The sequence below is a fragment of the Cydia fagiglandana genome, chromosome 3 (genome assembly GCF_963556715.1).
Source record: "Cydia fagiglandana chromosome 3, ilCydFagi1.1, whole genome shotgun sequence".
In the NCBI taxonomy this organism is placed as follows: Eukaryota; Metazoa; Arthropoda; class Insecta; order Lepidoptera; family Tortricidae; genus Cydia; species Cydia fagiglandana.
In genome coordinates this window covers 15018318-15039676 of record NC_085934.1, presented here as the reverse complement: position 1 = coordinate 15039676, position 21359 = coordinate 15018318, and the positions used below count along the sequence as shown (strand labels likewise).

General features: G+C 38.8%; 1 protein-coding gene across 2 annotated transcripts in view; it reads left to right on the top strand.

Moving 5' to 3' along the window:
• The window catches only part of LOC134680188 (uncharacterized), a 41553-nt gene that overhangs the window by 7712 nt on the left and 12482 nt on the right, over positions 1–21359 (top strand). For both annotated transcript variants that reach the window (XR_010100435.1, XM_063539267.1), the window contains exons 4-14: positions 1619–1774; positions 3773–3888; positions 5609–5783; positions 13338–13466; positions 13622–13764; positions 16298–16529; positions 17417–17688; positions 17931–18112; positions 18410–18592; positions 20185–20344; positions 20824–20948. Coding sequence is in view for 1 of the 2 variants with exons in the window: in XM_063539267.1 (XP_063395337.1) it covers positions 1619–1774; positions 3773–3888; positions 5609–5783; positions 13338–13466; positions 13622–13764; positions 16298–16529; positions 17417–17688; positions 17931–18112; positions 18410–18592; positions 20185–20344; positions 20824–20948 (1873 nt within the window). In the remaining variant the exon portion in view is untranslated. The remainder of the gene's footprint in view (positions 1–1618; positions 1775–3772; positions 3889–5608; positions 5784–13337; positions 13467–13621; positions 13765–16297; positions 16530–17416; positions 17689–17930; positions 18113–18409; positions 18593–20184; positions 20345–20823; positions 20949–21359) is intronic.

The following is a 21359-nucleotide window of genomic DNA, read 5'->3' as shown; positions in this document are numbered from 1 at the left end:
ATATTAGGAGGTTTGCATACCTTTTAGTAGAAAACTACCTAGTACTACCTACTGTGAAAATGCGGTCGGAAAATCCCCAGAATATAGGTAGGTATTAGCTATATATTAAATTGTTCAATTGTTCGCACGCGTGACATGTTTTGGAGAGCCTTGGTCTCCATTTTCAAGCACTAACTTGGTAAATTGTTTAGACGACATCGGTTTCACTCATTTTTAGTCGCTATTGGCGACATGTTTCGGGCCCGTTGGGGGTCCTTCTTTAGGCTCGAGTGCTCGCGGCGATTGCACTTCGTGCTAAATTCAAGTGAGTGAATCCATTGTCACTTAAACAGTTTAAAAGATGTCTCACGAAAGTTTAATTTCCACTAACTTGGTATCCATTTTCAAGCACTAACAGTGCATGAGTAGTGTCAGTTATAGCTGCGCGCCGCGTACTGTATTGTACCTCGACACGTACAGTCGCCATCAGATATATCGGAGCAGCCAAGGTGTTCACAAATATCTGAACACGCATCTATTGTCAAGGCATTAGAGTGCGCGTTCAGATATTGTGAACACCTTTGCCGCTCCGATATATCTGATGGCGACTGTACTAAATAAGTCATGTGTGGTAACTGGGGACAGATGAGGTAAATGTACTAGTACTTCTAGTAAATCCTGATTCGAAGATTGTAAAAAGTGCACTGCTGTCGGTCACGTTCATATATTTAATTCAGGAATACTATTCATTGATCTAATAAGTAATGTTACTCCTCCTGTCCCCACTTGACGGTAATATAAATAATATACATTTATTTACTTGACACGTTTTTTGCCGTGTTTATGTTTCCGACCTATATTCATGGACGAGCTCCTTCACTATTTATCAGATGGGCAATAATTCTACTGCCACTATCCAGAATTTCACAAACAGGGACCACCCGATATAGGAAAAAGTCGAGTGTGAAGGGACAGGGCCTGTCACACGCACGCAGTGTGATCAATGTCCCGTCAAATTGAATAGGTATTTAGACTGACCGACTAACTTACCCGCCATACGTCCATATATTTGGAGCACGGATTCCTCATTATTATTCAGAACTTGAACTGTTCGGGTCAGTGCAAGCCAATATTCGGAGGTTTTTTCTAAATAAAGCGGTATTGGATATCCGCCATATTCAATTTGTTGCTTGCATACATTTTACACGGATAAACGAACTTATTGTGATTCCCATTCAGATTTAATAAAAATGTTATCAGTGTGAAGGGAAAAGCAGAGCAATTGTATTCTGTACCTATGTATCAAAATTAATCAAATCAAATAACTATGTAATAGGTTAAACATAGTTTTTGAATATTTCCTAAGACTTAATCAATGATTTTTTTTGATAAGAATTTGAAGTAGGTATTTATTATATAAGTATTATATGTAATATATTTTTTATATTTTTCATTATATTGTTAAACCTATACGTGATAAACTCACGCAACGCGAATGTCTATTTGATACTAAATTAATTGGCAGAAAGTTTGTTATTTGGGTTCACACTCAATGTAATGTTATTTGGGTTCTTATGAATATCGACTTTCGAAAAATGCCCAGAAAAGCTAACTAGATGTGTCTGCTATTTTTACATAGTTGCGAAGGCGGCTGGCTGCAGCTGAGCGGAGCGAGCGCGGTGCGCGCTGCGGGCGCCGGCGGCCCGGCCGAGACCCGCCTCTGCGGGGCCAATGAGCGCTACACCCCGCCCGTCGTGCTGTTCGCTGACCACGGCGCTTCCACTTTGGAATTTAGGTATTGCTCGCTGACCACGGCGCTTCCTCTTTGGAATTTAGGTATTGTTCGCTGACCACAGCGCTTTCACTTTGGAATTTAGGTATTGCTCGCTGACCACGGCGCTTCCTCTTTGGAATTGAGGTATGGGTCTAAAGATCTGAGCCGCGACCCAGATTAGGACCCCTGTGGGGCCAATGAGCGCTACACCTTGCTCGTCATGCTGTTCACCGACCACGGCGTAGCTACGGCTGCCCAGATAGGACCTGAAGTGCCAACGAGCGCTACATTCCTCCCGCAAAATACACTGATGGTGCACGACGAGTAAACTCTAAGAGAAATGTGAAATTCATGTTATATTTTTACGAGGGTGATGCTTTGTTACTCGATATTAAGATACATTTTAATGACATTATAATCACTAGTCTGCAAATCTAAAACGTGATGTTGAATTACAACATATAAAGATAGGTATATAATTAAGTACATAAAAGAAAAATAACAGCAATTCCATCCTTTTGGGGATTATAGGTACCATTTTGAGCATTTCACCATGAAAATGAACTCATAGAAAGTAGATATTCTATACTACCACTCAGTAATCTTAATAAATAAGTGCCCGCAATGTCAAATTAGGTTCTCTTTCTAAATCTGAGTATCGCTACATGTCCTACCAAGTGGTTTGGAAAAGCTTTCTCTTAACCTGATCCTTATCAAATTATCGGTCCCGGTGGAGCATCCTATCCGGCGAGAATGTAATTTTAATAAAGTACCTCCTAGCAATTACAGGGAATCTTGATATTTTATAATAAGTATATTTAATTAAAATTAATTCGAAAAATGTTCTGCTAATGTAGCTAATCACTAGGTATACCTTATAAAACCAAGTCCCCCGCGCATTTGTCTGTTTGTGTGTATGCATGTTCGCGATGAACTCAAAAACTACTAAACGGATTTGCATGCGTTTTTCACCTATATTGAGAAAGGTTTAGGTGTATAATTTGTTAACTTTTGTCTAACCCGTGTGAATCTGGGGCGGGTCGCTAGGAATATACAATATCTGGGAGACCGAGATTTTCTCGGAAAACATAATATAACTCAAAAATGCGCGTTTTCCCAGGGATAAGATCTAGATCGTTTTATCGCCCCCGAAAACCCTCATATTGCAAATTTCGAAATCATTAGAGCCGTTTCCGAGATCCCCGAAATATATAAATAAACAAGAATTGCTCGTTTAAAGGTATTAGATGTGCATACTATATATTCATAAATTTCATAATACTTAGGTACCCACGTGGTACCCACTCAAACCAGTGGCTCGTCCGAACCCGTAATAAATAATACTCCTAGGTACTTAGCCGGCATTATTGCGAGGCGTAATGGTTGGAGCGCTTCAAAATTTATCTGCATTTGCAGTTCGTTTCGGAAACGCATGTTCCGGTAGTCAGTGGGACAAAAGGTCGTCACAACGGAACCGGTAATGCTCTGTTCGGAATTGCGGTCCCGGCGCTCGCAAAGCCATGCCGACCCGTACCAGCAATGTACGAGTAGCACTGTGGTCGCTGATGTCAGTTTATGGCTTGAGACGCGCGTAATTCCATTTCCGACCCGATTTGCGACTGCGGTAATACGTTAGGGCGGTAATTGAGCAAGTGCCGTCACTTTGCAGTTCCCAGCATTGCGGCCGTGATTTATGCAGTTTAACTGCCAACCGCAACAATGATCACGTTGTTTACTCGTAATTTTAACTTTCAATGCTTTGCCGAGGTTTCTTTCGTGTAATTGTAGATTTTACGGAGGGCTGCGCGGCTGGCAGAGTAAAACTTCGATTGCAAAGTCTAGGATACACCTAAAGTCGGGATGCTCTGATGCAACTGTTAGTAGTTTGAAACAAGTAAAAGTAACTATTTGATAACAACTTCGGTTCTTATAGGTTCTTGCACAAGATACGTAAATAGCGTACTTTGATTATATGAAATTGTTTACAGAAAATATTTGACTGTAGTCCCATTCCGACAGGATAACGGAGACGACGGACCGGTCACAGTTCCTAGCGTTCTTCAGCTTCACTTCTCTCAGCAACACGCAAGGCGTTGGCTTCCATCCGAGCGGCGGTTCCAGGATCCCGCTTACAGGTCTGCTTTATCTTTATACTTAGTATACACCTAAGTGTGGCTGGCCTACACTTTTGGGTCTGTCTACATATTAATTTAGTGATTATTGTAAGTTCATATAGTTGCTACTCGTACCTACTAAACGCAAGTAGGAAATGTACGAACTTGTAACGCACTAATCAATGCATAAGCAAGCCTTAACACATTCAGGGCCAAGAACCCGACTGTTGGGTACACTGTTCGTGGCGACTACGCTCTACATACGGCGAAACCATGGCTACACGCTACGAGCGTAAACCGTAGCACTTAGTGGCAATGAATGTGTTAATTCGTGAAGGCCACATCCACGCTTATCCGTAGGTATGCTACACTTACATTGGTACTTTATTACTTCATTGACGTGGCGGCTAAAGGTTAAACGGTCATAAACATTGGTCACATTAAACTGGATCATGTTAGCATGTATTAGTATCTATACATATCCCTATAGCAGCAGTGGTGGCCGAGTGGATATGACGCCTGACTTTCAATCCGGAGGTCGCGGGTTCAAATCCTGGCTCGTACCAATGAGTTTTTCGGAACTTATGTACGAAATATCATTTGATATTTACCACTAGCTTTTCGGTGAAGGAAAAACATCGTGAGGAAACCTGCATACATCTGCGAAGAAATTCAAAGGTGTATGTGAAGTCCCCAATCCGCATTGGGCTAGCGTGGGGACTATAGCCCAAGCTCTCTCGCGCATGAGAGGAGGCCTGTGCTCAGCAGTGGGACGGTATATAGGCTGAAATGATGATGATGATATCCCTATTTCGCTGAAATGCCTTTTTGAAAGTATTTTAAAGTAATAGTAAATCGTACGCATTCTTTTCTAAAACGAGCGCCTTGAAGATTACAAAAAGAATATGTATTGAAAGTACGCACCACTACAAAACTTGAGCAGAAGCGACGCTCAACTCCCTCCTTGAAGTCGTTCAGATCCATTTAATTCCATTGCACTCCCACTCCATTTAGCTTTTCCTTAACCTGCATAAACTTTGCTTTATGATATTCATCTTTTACAAGTGCTTTAATGATTGCAAAGTTATGATAAGCATCTTTAGACTTCGTTTTATTATTTTAATTTACTTAAATGTATTTCGGGAGTTCCTTTAAACGGTTATTATAAATTCAGTTGAAATATTCTGACAAACTTGTCTACTTTTTATCAATACATAAATGCTTTGAACTGAACGCGCGTTGCGTGTGCCGGACGTAGGTGCGACCCTTGTCACTTTCTGTTTATAAATATTATGTGTCCAAATATCAGCAGGATATCACATCGAACTCACTTATAAATTATATATTACGTGACTTTTCTGTCGCTAAATTGGGCTGACAGAAATGTTTGATATTTCTGATCTCTCTGCTTGTATTATTTTGAGCGCGAGTGTTTTATTATGAATCGAATGAAATAGGCAAAATTTGCTGAACAATCTATTTCGGTGTTTATTTTATTCAACCGATAAATACCTAGTTACCTAGTTTATTTAGTTTATACATCTAGTTACAGTTTTACTCCCAAATTTTGTTTTAGATGTTGTTGAAAAACATAATTTAGCGACAATTGCGACATTAACACATTCACTGCTAAGAACACGTATGACCGTATGTGTGTTCATTTTGTACTGGAAATGGGGCGCCCGGCTCCCAATGTTAATCATATAAAGTACTTATACCTATTGTTGTTTTATTGACATAGATTGCGACTGGCTGTACCAAGATGTATCGTGCCGCGGGCCCAGCCCGTGCGTGCTGGCGAGCCCGGGCTACCCGGGTCTATACCCGCCGCACCGCCGGTGTCGCTACCTCTTCGCCACCAACTCCGTCAACACCAGGGTCAAAATCATCTTCACATCCATTTTGCTGCCCAGAAAGTGAGTATTATCATGAAATAATTAAGTAAGTAGTTATGTATCGGATTCAAGGAAAAATAATCATTCGTGTGGCTAGTTTCTACAGCGGCACATGCTAGCAAGTTTAGCGTCACATATCTATTATTAAACCCAGGAATACCTACACTAGGCGACAAATGTCCACGACATGCCTCGTTCGCGATGTTATGTGAAGTGTTGCCGGACTTCGCTCGACGTGTCTGGCGACATCGTGCGCCTTATGGCTCATTTAGACGATGCGAGACCTGGCACGCGAGTTTCATAACATTGCGGTTTTTGATCGGTCGGTTGAATTGGACGTAACCAACAATCCGCAATGTAACTAATAAAATCGCATGCGAGTTCGCGCACCATCTAATGCAGCCCTTACACACAGTGGTGACGTGTTGCGCAGTATTGAAATCAGCCCTTGAAAGTAGTTACGCGTAAACGTAAACGTATGCATGACGATATTCAAATGCTATTGAATTTTTTGTTTATTATTTAGTAGGTAGGTATTGTTATTGTTAATTGCAATCATTGTTGTGAAACTTTGTAAACACAATGGGCCACAATAAGTTTAAAATGAAGTTTTTTATTTACCTACAAAAAATAAGGTACAGTTGAAAATACAATTAAACTGAAATAAATTAAATCAGTTTCACAGCACTATGAAACTGCTTGGCAGTATTTGGCGAGCGGCGTAGTTTATAATTTGATAATAAAACCATATTCTGCTGTTTTAAGATGTAATACCCATTAGCGTGATGTGGAAAACCTAAGAAAAGTATCTAAGTTTATTAATGAAAAAAAATCACTCTTAGTTTTTGCTCTGGCTTTTTCATTTCACATCAAAAACACGTGAGCTGCACTCTTTTAAGCTCTGCTGTGTATTATTTAACGATCGACTAGATGGATTTGCACTGAGGAAAATGTAGGTACTACATTTTCAAATGCATTACAATACATAATCCATCAATCTATTTATTTAGATTTAATTTTTTATTTACAGCAAGTGCCAGAGTACCGAAGTTTTTGAGAAACCTACATAAATAGCGTTGCTTGTTTTATAACTATTTCAGATGATAACTATTTCTCACCTGCCGGCCTATTCAAGGTGAAAATCGCTTACGTTGTTGTCGCCTGTGCTCGTTTTTGGAATCCGGTTAAAACAACGTTCCTAATCGTTACCTAATCACACTAAGCTAACACGCGGTCGACGGTGTAGCCATTATTGCCGAAGCTAATGAAGCGGAGTTGGCTATCTCCCGGCATTTCATTCCAGTGGATTACCGCGCACTAGCGAGTCGAACGTTTAAGCAATTCAATATAATACGCTCTCCGAATACGCGCAATTTCTACGAACCTTGAGGTCACAGTTACGGAGATTGCCTTGAGCGCCAAATCGCCTTCGCTCTGTAAGCGATAGATACAGGAACTGGCGTTTTCTCGGACAATCGCACTAACCAACACCGATTAACGGACCGTGATCAACTGAATTTCAGCCCCGCAGGCGGAGCAGAACCTACGAGTATGTTCGTTGAGTTCCTTGTATTCGTACGCAGTAGTTCGTACTGAATGCTTATGTTATGTAAATTTGTATGTACCATTATTAGCATATTATTTCGTTTGAATAGGTCGGTATGTATATATCGCATCGTAATTAGACTTGAACATTTTGTAATAAGAAAACGGAACGTTAAACTATCAACTTTTCTATTAGTTATTTCTGGCATATTCAATATTCTATATTTCATAATTTCAATCTTTCTATTGCCATCGCTTTCGCTGGTTTTGATTTTCTGAATTCGATCTAAAACTTCGATCGATAAATAGGTAGGTCCCTTACATCATTATTTTCTTACATCATTTCCTGAAATTATTTTGTAATCTTGAACAAAACATTTATACAATAATAAATATAAGTGCAGTGAAATAGTGTACCATAACCCATATACCTATAGCACATTTGTAGACTGCCTTACATGTTAAAGGCATAGAGGCCAACGGCGCGATTTGGGAAATGAATTTATATTATTTATTAGAGATTAACTAGATACGACATAGTAATGATATGTGACGTCCCACGGGTAAAGGTACCTCATGGCGGTTGGCGCTTACGCTATTATTAACGCCGCTCCAATATCCAGCCGCCATAAGGTACCTTTTGCAGTGGAACGTCACATATCTTTACTATTTCATATCTAGTGAGTCTCTAATTCATTTCCCGAATCGCGCCGTAAGATTGTAAGTTTTAATATTTAAGTAGATACTTTAAGAAAGTGCTTTATACGTGTAACTGCATCGGAGAGATAACATCATGCCTGGATTGCGGGTGCCTTTTATTTCCAATAATAAATATTGTCGTCCCTGGTACCAGCGTTGCGTTATATAGGGCATACCTTGGCCATTCGGTGATACTTGGTTATCCGGTGATAGTCAGTTTTAATGTGTATTATCCGCCGCGTTACCTGGTAATTATATTACTTGAAACCATATTACACCACATTAGTCACATCCATGGTATCTCTTAAACATTGTTTTAAGCAAAAAAAATACCGGGGTAACTCGGCTAAAAGACAATAAAACTGACTATCACCGAATAACTACGTATCACCGAATGGCTTGAATAACTACGTATCACCGAATGGTTTGCCCTACCTATCCTAATAACCGCGTGAAGCGAGGCTTCCTTCCACCTACCCCGTAACATACTGCCGTATTCGAACTTCAAGATATTCACAAGAGACGACACATACTAGATCCATTCTAGATACGTTATAGTTTAAATATCAACTAGTTCTCTTTTGCAGCGCAATTCGGGCAACCAATGTCACTTTTACGTTAGATAGAGTAAGATATCTATTAGATGTGAATTAGATCTCTAAGTCATATTCTGTGGAAATCGTTCAAGAGTATCTCCAGAATCGCGCAAATGTCAAATTTGACAGGTTAGATCTTAAATATATCGTTATAGTATCTTGGTGATGTCTAAAAGATATCTAATAGATAACTATTTCAAAATCCGAATCAGGTCCATAGTTTTTTCTTCGGCTCTCAGGGTTGTCAAATTTGTGTTTCGTCCGCGTCGCCCGCAAAACAATGAGTGATTGTGACAAACTACCTATATATACGGTGTAACATGAGTAAACCGAATAATTTTAACAGCGTATTTCTGATCATATTTAGAGACAAAAATGTCCTATAAACTTTTTTGAAATTCGCCTAGTTTCAGAGATATTAATAATTTAAAAAAAAAACAAGTTTTTATTGTTACATAGTGTAAAAGGCCTTTTTGATGGTGATGTTGCTGCTATGGGACGTAGTCTAAATATCCTTATTGATAGATGTCAAAAAGTGACAAGTAACACTTTGAAAAAAGTAGGTTCTACGAAAAAAAAATGTAAAAATCAATTTTAAGTGACAAGTTTACCAATACATTTATTTTTTATGTACAAATACATTCAAAAAATTGAAAAAAAACAAAACAGAAAACTTTTTTTTTTGGCGAATTTGACCTAAACTCATATTACATTTTTTACTTCTTTTGACCTCAGAAATGCGTGGTTAAAATTATTCGGTTTCCTCATGTTACACCGTGTATATTATACCGCTGAATGCATGTAAATAAAACTGAGTGAATGACTTCCTGTACATACTCTGCGTAGGCATATTAATCGTATTCAGTACCTATTCTGTATATTTATTGCATCATGTTGTTAGTTTCAATGCGTTACATCCTACATTTCTGGGACAAACATGAACCTTATGAATGTAAGAGCGTAGCAACCTTAAAAATAACGATATAATAACTATAATAATTAAAAAAATATTGTAATTTGACATACACCCCGACCTTTGTTATGAGGATATTTCAAATCAAGTCTCGGTTTATCATTATCTTTCCTTTTTTAATTTGCATGACAATATTAAGATAATACAGGGAAAAGTGAAAACTGTAAACATTTTTTTCATCACTAACAAAATAAGTGTGGGAAAAATCATAAAACAATAACCGGTTTTAATATACAGCCACTTCCTTTGATAAACAAGCTGCTATGAATTAATAATAGGCAGCAAAGTTATAAATGCCAGCAGAGTTTTATTCACTTCCCCGCTCCCGGATGTATTTTTATCAAGCACCCGTATGAAATCCACTGCGCGTTTTGAAAGGCTTGCGAACAATCGTTACTGTTAATAAGCGTCCGGCGTTCTATCTCACTTCCACGCCTGTGGGTTTGCGTGTGACTGGTAGTTACCGCGGGAATACTTCTCTATTACCGGGAATGTTCCTAAACTTCTCTCATTAGGAATCTAAAGAATCTTGTTTATTTTGTTCTTAAAATACCTATATGTATTTTGTATACGATAATGTTTTTTTGTTTTACACACTTTTATAATAGGGACAATGACCCGGATTAAGGGATTGTTTTATGAATATATTCCCGGATAAATCATTTCTGTAATTGTCATACTTTACCTACTCATACTTTGGTAATAGGTAGGTAATTACATTATCCTTCATGTTTGCTAATTGCTTCGTCCCTTCCTTAAGTATCACGGTCGTGACCGTGACCATAATCATGTCATGACAAATCTTCAAAACACAGCCGTATTCGAACAATGAGATACGTCAAATACTAGATATTGAAACGATATGGAATAGATATGTCAGTGTCAAACAAGTGTCAAAAGTGACGTTTTTGTTTAAAGAAATGTCAATTTTGACACTTGTTTGACATTGACATATCTAATCCATATCGTTTCAACATCTAGTATTTGACGTATCTCATTGTTCGAATACGGCTGGTGTCCAAGTTGGAACTGATTCTGTTTTTTTTTTCTACCGTGACTATAGTTCGTTTTTTTTAGCATTAGAAAGAACTTGCAAGAAGGTAAGCGATCTTAACACGTCTTTTAATTGGAAAACGCTTTTTAAAAATCAAAAACGATTACTTATGAAAGCAGAAGAATATAAATGATCGTATTAGATTCGTAACTGTTACATATTTGCCGTAACTTATTTATAAAATGTGTTTTTCACTTAAAAGACACATCAAGATTGTTTATCTTATTTCTAATGCTAAAAAAAACGAACTATAGCTTGTACAAGTTAACATGAATATAATTAAATGCAAGGGATACACCAACGGATGCTGCCTGCAACTAAACGTATTTTATTAGTCATATTAAAATGCAATTATTTCAGCTTTTAAGGAAATCTTGAAGCTTGTTACATTAACGTTATCCAAAGTGCCCCTGGGGAATATTCCCTACAAACGGCACAGCACTGACTGAAATTAACGGGCAGATTTTTCACCTCCATTTCTTTCACAGCGGAACCCGTGATAATTTAGACTCGGATAATTTAATCCTGCACTCCGTTTTCGAGGCACGAGTAACAAAATACACGCTAAAAGTTTTCTAGGAAATATAGAAGGCAAAGAACGGGTCCTGTTATTTAATCCACGGTGATTGTACTGTAGTATTGTATTGTAGTTCGGGCGATTTTCCGCAACTCGACGACTTGAGCCTATTTCGCGAGATAAGTAGATTTTAGCATTGTAGTTACCTATATTTAAACTGACAAATTGATATTTATTGATTAATACAATCTATATAAGCTGTATTAAGGGACAACTCATATTTCAGAGTAGTATTTTTTTATTCCTAGGTACCTATAGTTTCAATATCCTAAATTCAAATTCAAAGTACTTAATAGCGTTACACACTTATATTGCCATTACGTACATTTCATGAATAACAATGGTATCTATCGAGTACCCTTGTAATCCTTAGTACAGGGCACTTCAATTAACTTTACGCACTTGTTTCGGTCTTTACCCTACCCAAGCCAAATCTGTGGTAAATTAGAACCGGAGGTAGAAAACTTCCCTATTATTAGCATGCATACCGCGCTCAGCGTACACTTGATTGCGATATCCCGGCTTACACTAATGTGTTCCCTGTTGTCTCATCGGAAATGCTAACTTGCATTTGTAGGGGGATGAAACTTCGTTCCAGCCAGCTAGCGCAAGCTAAACAGATACTCGACTGACTGCAGTTGTGTTTGTGTAAATAAATTGTTCGTCAGATCTTGTTATATGGGTAAATTATCAACTAAATGATGATAAGGTATAGGTTTCGGTCGTTTTAATGCCATAAATATAACCAACGAGGCTATGATACATCAAAGATATATATAACTCTATCCTCCCTGATTACATAAAATGAAAGGAATATATACCATAAACAATAAAGCTGAACTTCTAGTTGAATGTCTTTTTTAGCAATAAATCCTTTAAGCATGCAAAAGGTACCGCTCACCTACAACACGTTTATGCTCAAAAGAAAACAGAGAAGAGAAATAAAACCGCTATCTCGGTGCAATACGTTTTCCCACATACTAATACACACGGAGGCCGCTCTGTGCTCTTAGATTAATAGCAAACACAGCCTTTAAACTCGCCAAAGAAAACAGTGTTCTGTTATCTTGTAGATAAATGCTACGGCGACTAAAAGCACTGCCGTAGCAGCGAGTGCCACCGTTGGGAGTTAGATGACGCTGCGTTTTTCGATGTGTTGTTAACACCCGCAAACCTGGCAATTTTAGAATATACTATGAAGCATATGTACTTTGCATTAATTTATACTAAAATATTCCAATAAAATGAATATTTTTTACAGTTACATAATTTAAAGAAAACTTCATAAATGTAAAATACACGGTGTAACATGAGTAAACCGAATAATTTTAACAGCGTATTCCTGATCATATTTAGAGACAAAAATGTCCTATAAACTTTTTTGAAATTCGCCTAGTTTCAGAGATATTATTAATTAAAAAAAAAACAAGTTTTTATTATTACATAGTGTTAAAGGCCTTTTTGATGGTGATGTTGCTGCTATGGGACGTAGTCTAAATATCCTTATTGATAGATGTCAAAAAGTGACAAGTAACACTTTGCAAAAAGTAGGTTCTACGAAAAAAAAAATGTAAAAATCAATTTTAAGTGACAAGTTTACCAATAACATTTATTTTTTATGTACAAATACATTCAAAAAATTGAAAAAACAAAACAAAAAGAATTTTTTTTTGGCGTAATGACCTAAACTCATATTACATTTTTTACTTCTTTTGACCTCAGAAATGCGTGGTTAAAATTATTCGGTTTCCTCATGTTACACCGTGTATTGTTATATTTAAATAAGTAGGTACCTAGTTATTCAAAACATTTTACTTGGTCAAAAATACAAAAAGCGTAACTAATGCATTTACTCATAAAACACTTTTAGAGACACTGCGCAGCTTCCGCTTTAAAGATAACAGACTTATGACTTATGAGCAAAATAAACTACGTGCTAAATGATTAAAATAAGAGCTACAATTTTAACAGTGCCAACTTTGCACTAAGCGTTATCCCAAAGCATGCAAACTGCAGCGTCAAGCCTCGTACTTAATTCTAAAAGGCACCGCGTAGTCCGCAGTTATATAGTGATATTTTAAATTTAATTTATTTTAAGTAGGGGATGTTTCACAGCTATAATTATTTGCAGTCACTGCGCCACGGATTACCTAACGCTTCGAGCTGGCAACTCGCCCTCCGCTCCTTTGCTGGCGACGCTTTGCTCGGAGAGAAGCGCTACTTTGGAGCAACCCGGACCAAACCTATTACTAGAATTCAAGTAAGTCCTCGTTGGCAATCTAGCTGATTGAAATAATTCTACTTCCGACGTCAGCTTTTAAATTAATTGCACTAACCTCAATGTAGACTTGCTTTTAATTTAATTAGAGGGGAACGCGACGTCGGAACTGTGGTTAAAAATTGTGTGACGTTTAGTTCAGGACCGCTGGTGCCACCGTACGACTACAATGGGTTCATCGCTCGAGTGGAGTTCACGGAGGGGGTGGACGGCAGCGCGCCGCCGCCCACTGTTGTTGCCTCGCCGCCGTTGGCTGCGCTCACGCATCATACGTCGCACGGTTTGTATAGATACCTAAGTTGTATTCAAAATAAAATATCCAAGACTCTTGGATATTTTTTACCATACCCCATTATAATAGGGTTCTCTAATCAAATACATTTTTGTATTTAATTGCCAATACGACACAATTAACGGACATAAAAGGGGACTTTTTGTAGTTAGTTAGTAGGGGTAGGTGACTGTGGGTACCTAACCAAGCTGATTATTAATTTATAAACTATTAACAAAAAACAATGGCCATTTTAATAAATAATAAGAATTGACGACATTGCGAAATTGCAGAAACGACTTGGAAACATTACTTTAAAAATCTGTAGTGTTTAATCCCACGGTCTTACAGTTTAGAAGGGGAATTCAACATTTGAATAAAACTTAATGGATTTATTAACTTCATATGGATTTAAAAAAAAACGTAAAATTGTATTCCTGTCATGTGCATTTTAATTAATATTACGATCAGAAAAAATTAACTCAACGTATTTTATATTCAAAAAACGTCAAAGAAACTTCATTAGGTAAGTACCAGTTAATTTGTTCAGTTTTATTCATTTATTTATGAATCAGCTGTTATTCAATACGAGTACGCACGCGTTATTGAAAATGTTGAATGTAATTTAATTCTCGAGTGAAATACATTTGCATACGTTTAATGCTTTGTCGTTATATTATTACTCAAATTGTCCCTGAATAAAAGTTAGCTCAATCAAAGTTACAGACACAGTGCATAATTGTATTCCATCGTATTTTCTTGGAAACGTTTGTATTTGTTATGCTACTTCAGTTAACCTCAGTAATTTTTGTACCGAGACTGACGGCGCGATTCGGGAAATGAATTAGAGCTTCACTAGTGAGATATGTGTCGTCAATAGGTACCATTGCCCCGGCTGGATATTGCGGCGTTAATAAATAATAGCGTAAACGCCAGCCGCCATAAGGTACCTTTTGCCGTGGAACGTCACATATCTCTACTATTTCATATCTAGTTAATCTCTAAATCATTTCCCGAATCGTGCAGTGAAATAGCAAGACTCGTTCGTATGTTCCCGTGAAAATACGATGGAAAATTATGCACTACATCTGTATACGTACCCCTCAAACACCAAATCATCTCCGGTAACGTTGTCATTCATACTTTACATAGCTTTCGAATGATAATAAAACAATACGTTGTCGAGGATTAAGTAACCTATTTTTTTTATTGTTTTTTTTTGGTAAGGACTAACTGCTCGTAGTAGGTATTCGTTAGCCGTACGCACCCGGATTTATTACTGTGACAGTAGCACCTTAAAATGTTTAATTATTTTACTCATTTTCAAGATTCATTCTCGTGAACATGACAATTTGACGCTATTCAAAGACGTGATCATACCTTTACTTGTACCTCCCATGTAAAATTATTCCTCATATTCACACAATTCCGTAATGCAATAATAAAGTATCGAATAGGATTCAATTCTCAAGTGAGTAGGATACGATAAGTTAGTTAGAGTGTTTCAGGTTCGGCAATAAATATACAAGTAGGTATAAGATAAATTCACATCGCATGATCTCACATATGTATTTGAATTATGAACATACTCTTGAAGGAATTGCACTTTGCTTTAGCAGACATATTTGTACGGTCAGCCAAGAAAGTGGTTTACCACTTTTCGACTCTATCAATCAGATGATAGAGTCGAAAAGTGGTAAACCACTTTCTTGGCTGACTATACATGTAGAAGGTTTCATTTAAAAATACGTTGAAATTTCTTTATATTGCTGCTTTTTTACATTATTAAAATAAACGTTGGCGCTTGTATAACTGATAAACAGAAAATTAATTTAAAGAAAATAGGTTTTAATTTAGTTAAATTAATGTAGTTTTAAAATTTTAAAATAACATTATGTAAAATACGTAGTACCTACGTTTTGCATGACATCGGGACATACATTTCGATTGCATTTATTTCCCATAATTACGAAAAAAGTTGCTTGTTTCGTAGTAAAATAAGTTTTCACATAGACAGATGCACTGCAGGACCAAATGATGTCTATAATTTTAGGTATGTTCACGTCATGGTATACAACGCCGTCAAAAGGTTACCTACCTATGTACAGTGGCGTTCAAAAGTGAATGGATATATGTCGACCGTAATGCCTTAATATTATCGATTGAAACATCTCCATGCACTTTTGAACGCCAGTTTACAGACCGTGATTGTCAGTGTCATAGAGATAGAAATATTTGTTTCATAATCAATTATCATTTACAGTATGTGTCCGACCATAGGGCTTTAATTCCAGGGCCTGATTTTACTCGCTAAACTGAGCTACTTTTACTATGAGACCAACCCTAAAATCGGGGAAAATTTTTTGGCTTTTCCATAGAAAACGTCGACATCTGATCAGACAAAATGTATGAAAACGTAAAAAAAAATTTCGGGATTTCGGGGTTGGTGCCATAATAAAAGTAGCTCAGTTTAGCGAGCCCGATGGTCAGTAACACCCTGTATATGTATACCTATAGTACGTGTTTCTTGTTTATGTTACAGAAGATAGATTGTTAGATTTGGACAGCAATTCCGTGGCAAATGAGATCTCGAGCGGCGTGGGCGCCGGCGGGCGCGTCGGGTGCGGAGCGCGCGTGCGCGGCTACGGGCCCGGCGGCGCGCGCTCCGGACACTTCGACACGAGGGCGTCCGCGTGGCGCGCGCAGTGCGCCATACATCTGCTGGGCACGCCGACTGACGTCGTGCAAGTTACATTGTTTAATTATAATTTAAGGTTTGTATTACCTACTAAATTAATTTTGTATTAAGCAGAAACGTCTACAAAGCTTAGAAATAAATGAAAAGTCGAAAAATTCACTGTCTCAGGCAAGACTCGAATTCACGGCTCTGGATCACTAGCCATCGTTCTGCCAACTGAGCTACCGAGAGTTGCTCGACGACAACGAATATTTCCACCATATCCTCATATGCGCCGTAAGGAGGCGCCTAGCAGCATCTATCGAAATTCACCAGTGACGATGTACTAAAATTAATGTAGTATTAGCTAAGCAGATCCGTCTGGTAGATTTTGCGAGGCACCTCCCTAAGGCGCAAAAACATGCTGATTAAATTTAACAACTCAATACTTATTAGCATTAGCATTTAAGGAAATCCTTCGTGTTTTTATAACTAAGTATAAATAATTGATTGATCAATATGTTTTCAACAGTGGCGGCACGTAACACGTAGCCTTTCGGCCACCCGAAGCTAATTTAGGTTATACTTTTATTGAATATCCTCTCCATTGTTCTAAAATAGGCAAGCCAACAGGTATTATGAATACCCCTTCATTGGTTGATATCTTATAAACGTAGTCCGAAAACGTTCCTATATAATAATTATAAAAATAGAACTTAACAAAAACATTTTATAATCTACGTTATTAGAAAAGTGCTACAATAAATTAAATGAGCACATTAACGTTCTTTCCCCGGGCATTTAGCAAGACGTCTTATATACATAAGCTATTTGCTCAACGTTGAAAGTAAGACTCACGGTTCATTACATCGATTAAACTTTCAAAGACTTCACGTGATCTCGTTAGCTGCTTAGTAAGGTCGTAAACACAGAACTTGAAGACTTATTCTCACTATAAGAAACGCAACTTTCTTTTGCAATCAGGTTACAAAGTTGTAGATCTCATATTGAGATCTTTGAAGGACTTCACGAGTTTCCCTCGAGAGAGAGGGGCGAGCGGTCAGACAGAGCGGACCGGACGCTGCTGAGAGTGTGTGGTCCGGCCGTGAGAGAAGCGAGGGACCCGTCTGGGAGGTTCCTGGTGCGGCAGGCAGTGATATCCAAGGGTGCTAACTTGACCATTTTGGTGCGACGCGCGACTTCGCAGAGCGCTGATGACGAAGAATTCCTTGATGGCGCTTTTGCGTTTCATGACGGTTAGTATTTCGTTGAGTGCAGCATCTAGTATCTGTGTGCTTACTTTAATAATTTCTTACAAAGATTTGGTATCGAATACCAAAATAACAACCTACTATCTCTCGTTTGAGTGATTTTAACCAAGGTAATAAAACAATATTTGCGAGTATTATTCTGTAGGAAATGTTTATATGTGCTCAGTTTATCTGATATAAAAAAATCGTTACGTAATAGAAAACCAACACACAACATTCTTGTGCAGAGCAACACGAGGGTACTGCGTCCCCGGACGCCACATGCACGGCCACGCATTACGGGCTGGCGGCGCCAGCACACGGCGGCGTGGCTGCACCAACACACCACCACGTGTTCTGGAACCTCGAGGAGCGGCTGGTGTGCACGCACCGGTTCATACCGGCGGCTAACCAAAGCGTCACCATCGAGGCAAGTATAATAATTACACTTACTTACACTGAAGAACACGAAGACGCGGTATAAAGGCAGCGTGCATAGTATTGAATTACTAACGCAGTCGTTTTATTGACACCCGATATATTTAGGGTGAACGAATACAGTGATACAGCAGCGGTACAAATAAAAATAAATAAAAACAAAAAAATATCATGCCGGTATAATATTTTACTATATTATTTGACCCAATATTGAAACAAAATGCAGGTGTATCACACTGTTGACCCGAGGTCGATCACAGTGTAATTTAATTTTTCATTTGCCGTGCAGATTCAGCGGTTGGAACGCATGTGGAGCGCCGAGCCAGCCGGGTCGGGCGCGGCGGGCTGCCGTACGGCGTGCGGCGACGCCGGGTGCGAGTGCCGGGCTGCGACCCCTCTGCACTACCATGACCACGTCGCGCTCGTAGCAGGCGATGGCACGCACCTGTCCTGTTTGTGTGGTGACTTTCAGGTAGGGCAGCCAAACTTCAATAATTAGCCCAAAAACCGAGGTAGGTACTTGTCGACACATTTAATCCTTATATCCCGCAAACCCGCATGTAGGTAACCCTGCTGGAGTTGCAAGCGTTCATTTATGTACAACAGACTAATTCGAACGTACATACAATGATATTAATTAGTTATCGTGCGTCCGCGCCAATACATGTACGGAAAAGTCCGAGTTAAAGGCATGATATTTGAATGACATCAGTAGGTATAATAGGTACGTTCGAATTGGCCTGTAAATCTTGTTTGTACCAATAGCAATGATGAATGATATATAATATGTTTGGTCACAGTCAGCTCGTTCTGAATAGTAGCTACTAATAGGTAACACTACCTGATAAGGCACAGTGAGAGGCAAACTTTGAGTGCATTCTTATTTTAAATTAATTAAAATGTATGCGATTAAGTACGAGTATACATACATATATAACGACATAATATATCAACGCGTAGATAGATATTGTTGGGCACTGTCCGCAAAAGAGAATCCCTTGTAGGTAAACTACATATAATATTTTATACCAAATCAGTTCATTTGTATCTAGAAGTTTATCCGCCGCAATACCTCTTGTTACAGTTTATTATCTGATTCTTTTTTTTGTTAAATTCGGTGTACATTCCTTTGACTTTACCAATTTGCTCGGTCCGAAGTTTCAGTCTGTAATCGAATAGCAATTAACTGATTGCTAACTTCGTTCGTCTTATTTCTCAACTTTAGCGAACGTAATAATATAAATTACTTGAGTAGAGGGGAGCAACTAAGCACGTGAAAGTCTTTTCAGTGTTGTGTATAACACTGTACAAGATACACGGGTCTGAGAAGTGCTTTTACCTACCACTCAAGCCTCGCAACTAAATACTCGCCCTTTTGTTTAGTTTTCTTTGTTGTTTATGGCTGTTTGGATGTCCCGACTGATAATTTATAGGTACTTATTCATTCATTTTTTTCCGCGCAGTAAAAGGAATCATAATATGTCTCGGACGAAAAACAAGCGCATCGTAATTGAGTTTTTTCCGCGACAGTATCTTAATTGGAGACATACATGAAGTGGTTATGCGGTTCAAACTTTTGCATGCACTGCACTACCGCCCGACCAGCGAACACGTAATTTAATTATTCGCAGCGCTCTACCCCTATCAAGCGTCGCGTTGGCGACGTTTGCACCAAAATTGCCACAAAGACACATTGTTGCAAAATTTTCGAGAATATCAGGGACTGACGCCTGCCCTCGTCCCGGTGGTCATAAAACATGGCCTAACTGGCGGCGTGTCATCCTTCCGCCCTTGTTATTAGTGGCCGGGCGACGCCCGGGGCGACCGGCCGGATTCTCGTTCCTGAAAATTCAATTACTTAGCACCCGCCACCGTATGGTCCGTACGCGTATTGCGTAGACAGTTACAGTACAATACGTCAATACTCCGTGCACGTATTTACTACACACCTACACCGTGACCACAGTCATCGTTCCCTAAGGTCATTAGTCACGTCGATTCCTAAATGCACGTGGCATAATTACGTGTAATGAATCATCGTTTACACGACGATGTGGTTGGCAGGCGGCGTGGCTGCCGGTGGTCGTGCGCAGCTGGACGAGCCTGCGTCTCGAGTACTCGGTAGCACACTACACGTTTGCGAGCCGAGGCTTCGACTACGCTGCCGCCTACAGCTTTAACGACGACGCCATGTGCGGACAGCGCACCTTCACGACGCATTCTGGTAAGCATTGATATTATTTTCGCACATATATCAGTCTCATAGTCCGTTTAATAATCTGCATAGCTGATGAAAACGTAATACCGGATAATTCGATTAAAATTCTCGTGGGAAGTAAGAGATAATCTGCAATTTATCTCCAATGAATTCCGGACGCCCCAATCGCATAAAGCGAAAAACAAACAGTTCAATTTGACATTCGACACGCGTCGGGGTTTTGGAAAATGCGTTGGATATTGTTCTCGGCGGCGCGGGGCGTGTCCGAGAAAATTACATGGCACGACCCAGATTCACGTCGCCTGGGGTGACACTGAATCGAAAAAATCCTTGAACAAGGTCGTAAAGTTTCAATTACGACGTAGCTATTGCGGCGACTCATTGCGTGCTCTTTCATTTGATTATTCTGCCCATAAACACTGTTGCCTGTTAAAAGGTCTCGGTTTTCTTTACAACGTTGTCTTATTTTGTTTTTCTTGCTATAGGTGAAATATCTTCACGAAATGTGCCGGTAACGGGCAGCCTAAACGAGTTCTTTTACCAACAATGCACTTGGGTGTTGGACTCAAATGTTGAAAGACAACTCTACATTGATATATCCTCAGAACAGGTATGTATACCTACGATGTTTTTCACATACTTATTCATGTTGTGTTCCCTGAGTAATTTATAAATATACAAATACAATATTAAATGTGTATAACCCATAATTTAACTTCATATAAGTTGGTATTTAGTCGGAACGTTAGGGTCTAAGCCAACATCTGCATATGCAAAAACAGACTGTGCCCTCACATAATCACACATTTGCATTGATGAGTTCGTCTTAGATATACCTACTAGTCATTGAGGCCCCAAGATTAATCAAAGCTTAGATACTCTCCGACTGATTGTATATGATTGGATGCGGAAGACTCGTTTCTTTGAGAATAAACAGTTGAATGTCTACAGAAAAGTCGAAATTATTAGGTATTATTGTTCATATTTGCATGTTACAAAGTTAATGATCAAAGCTTGTTGG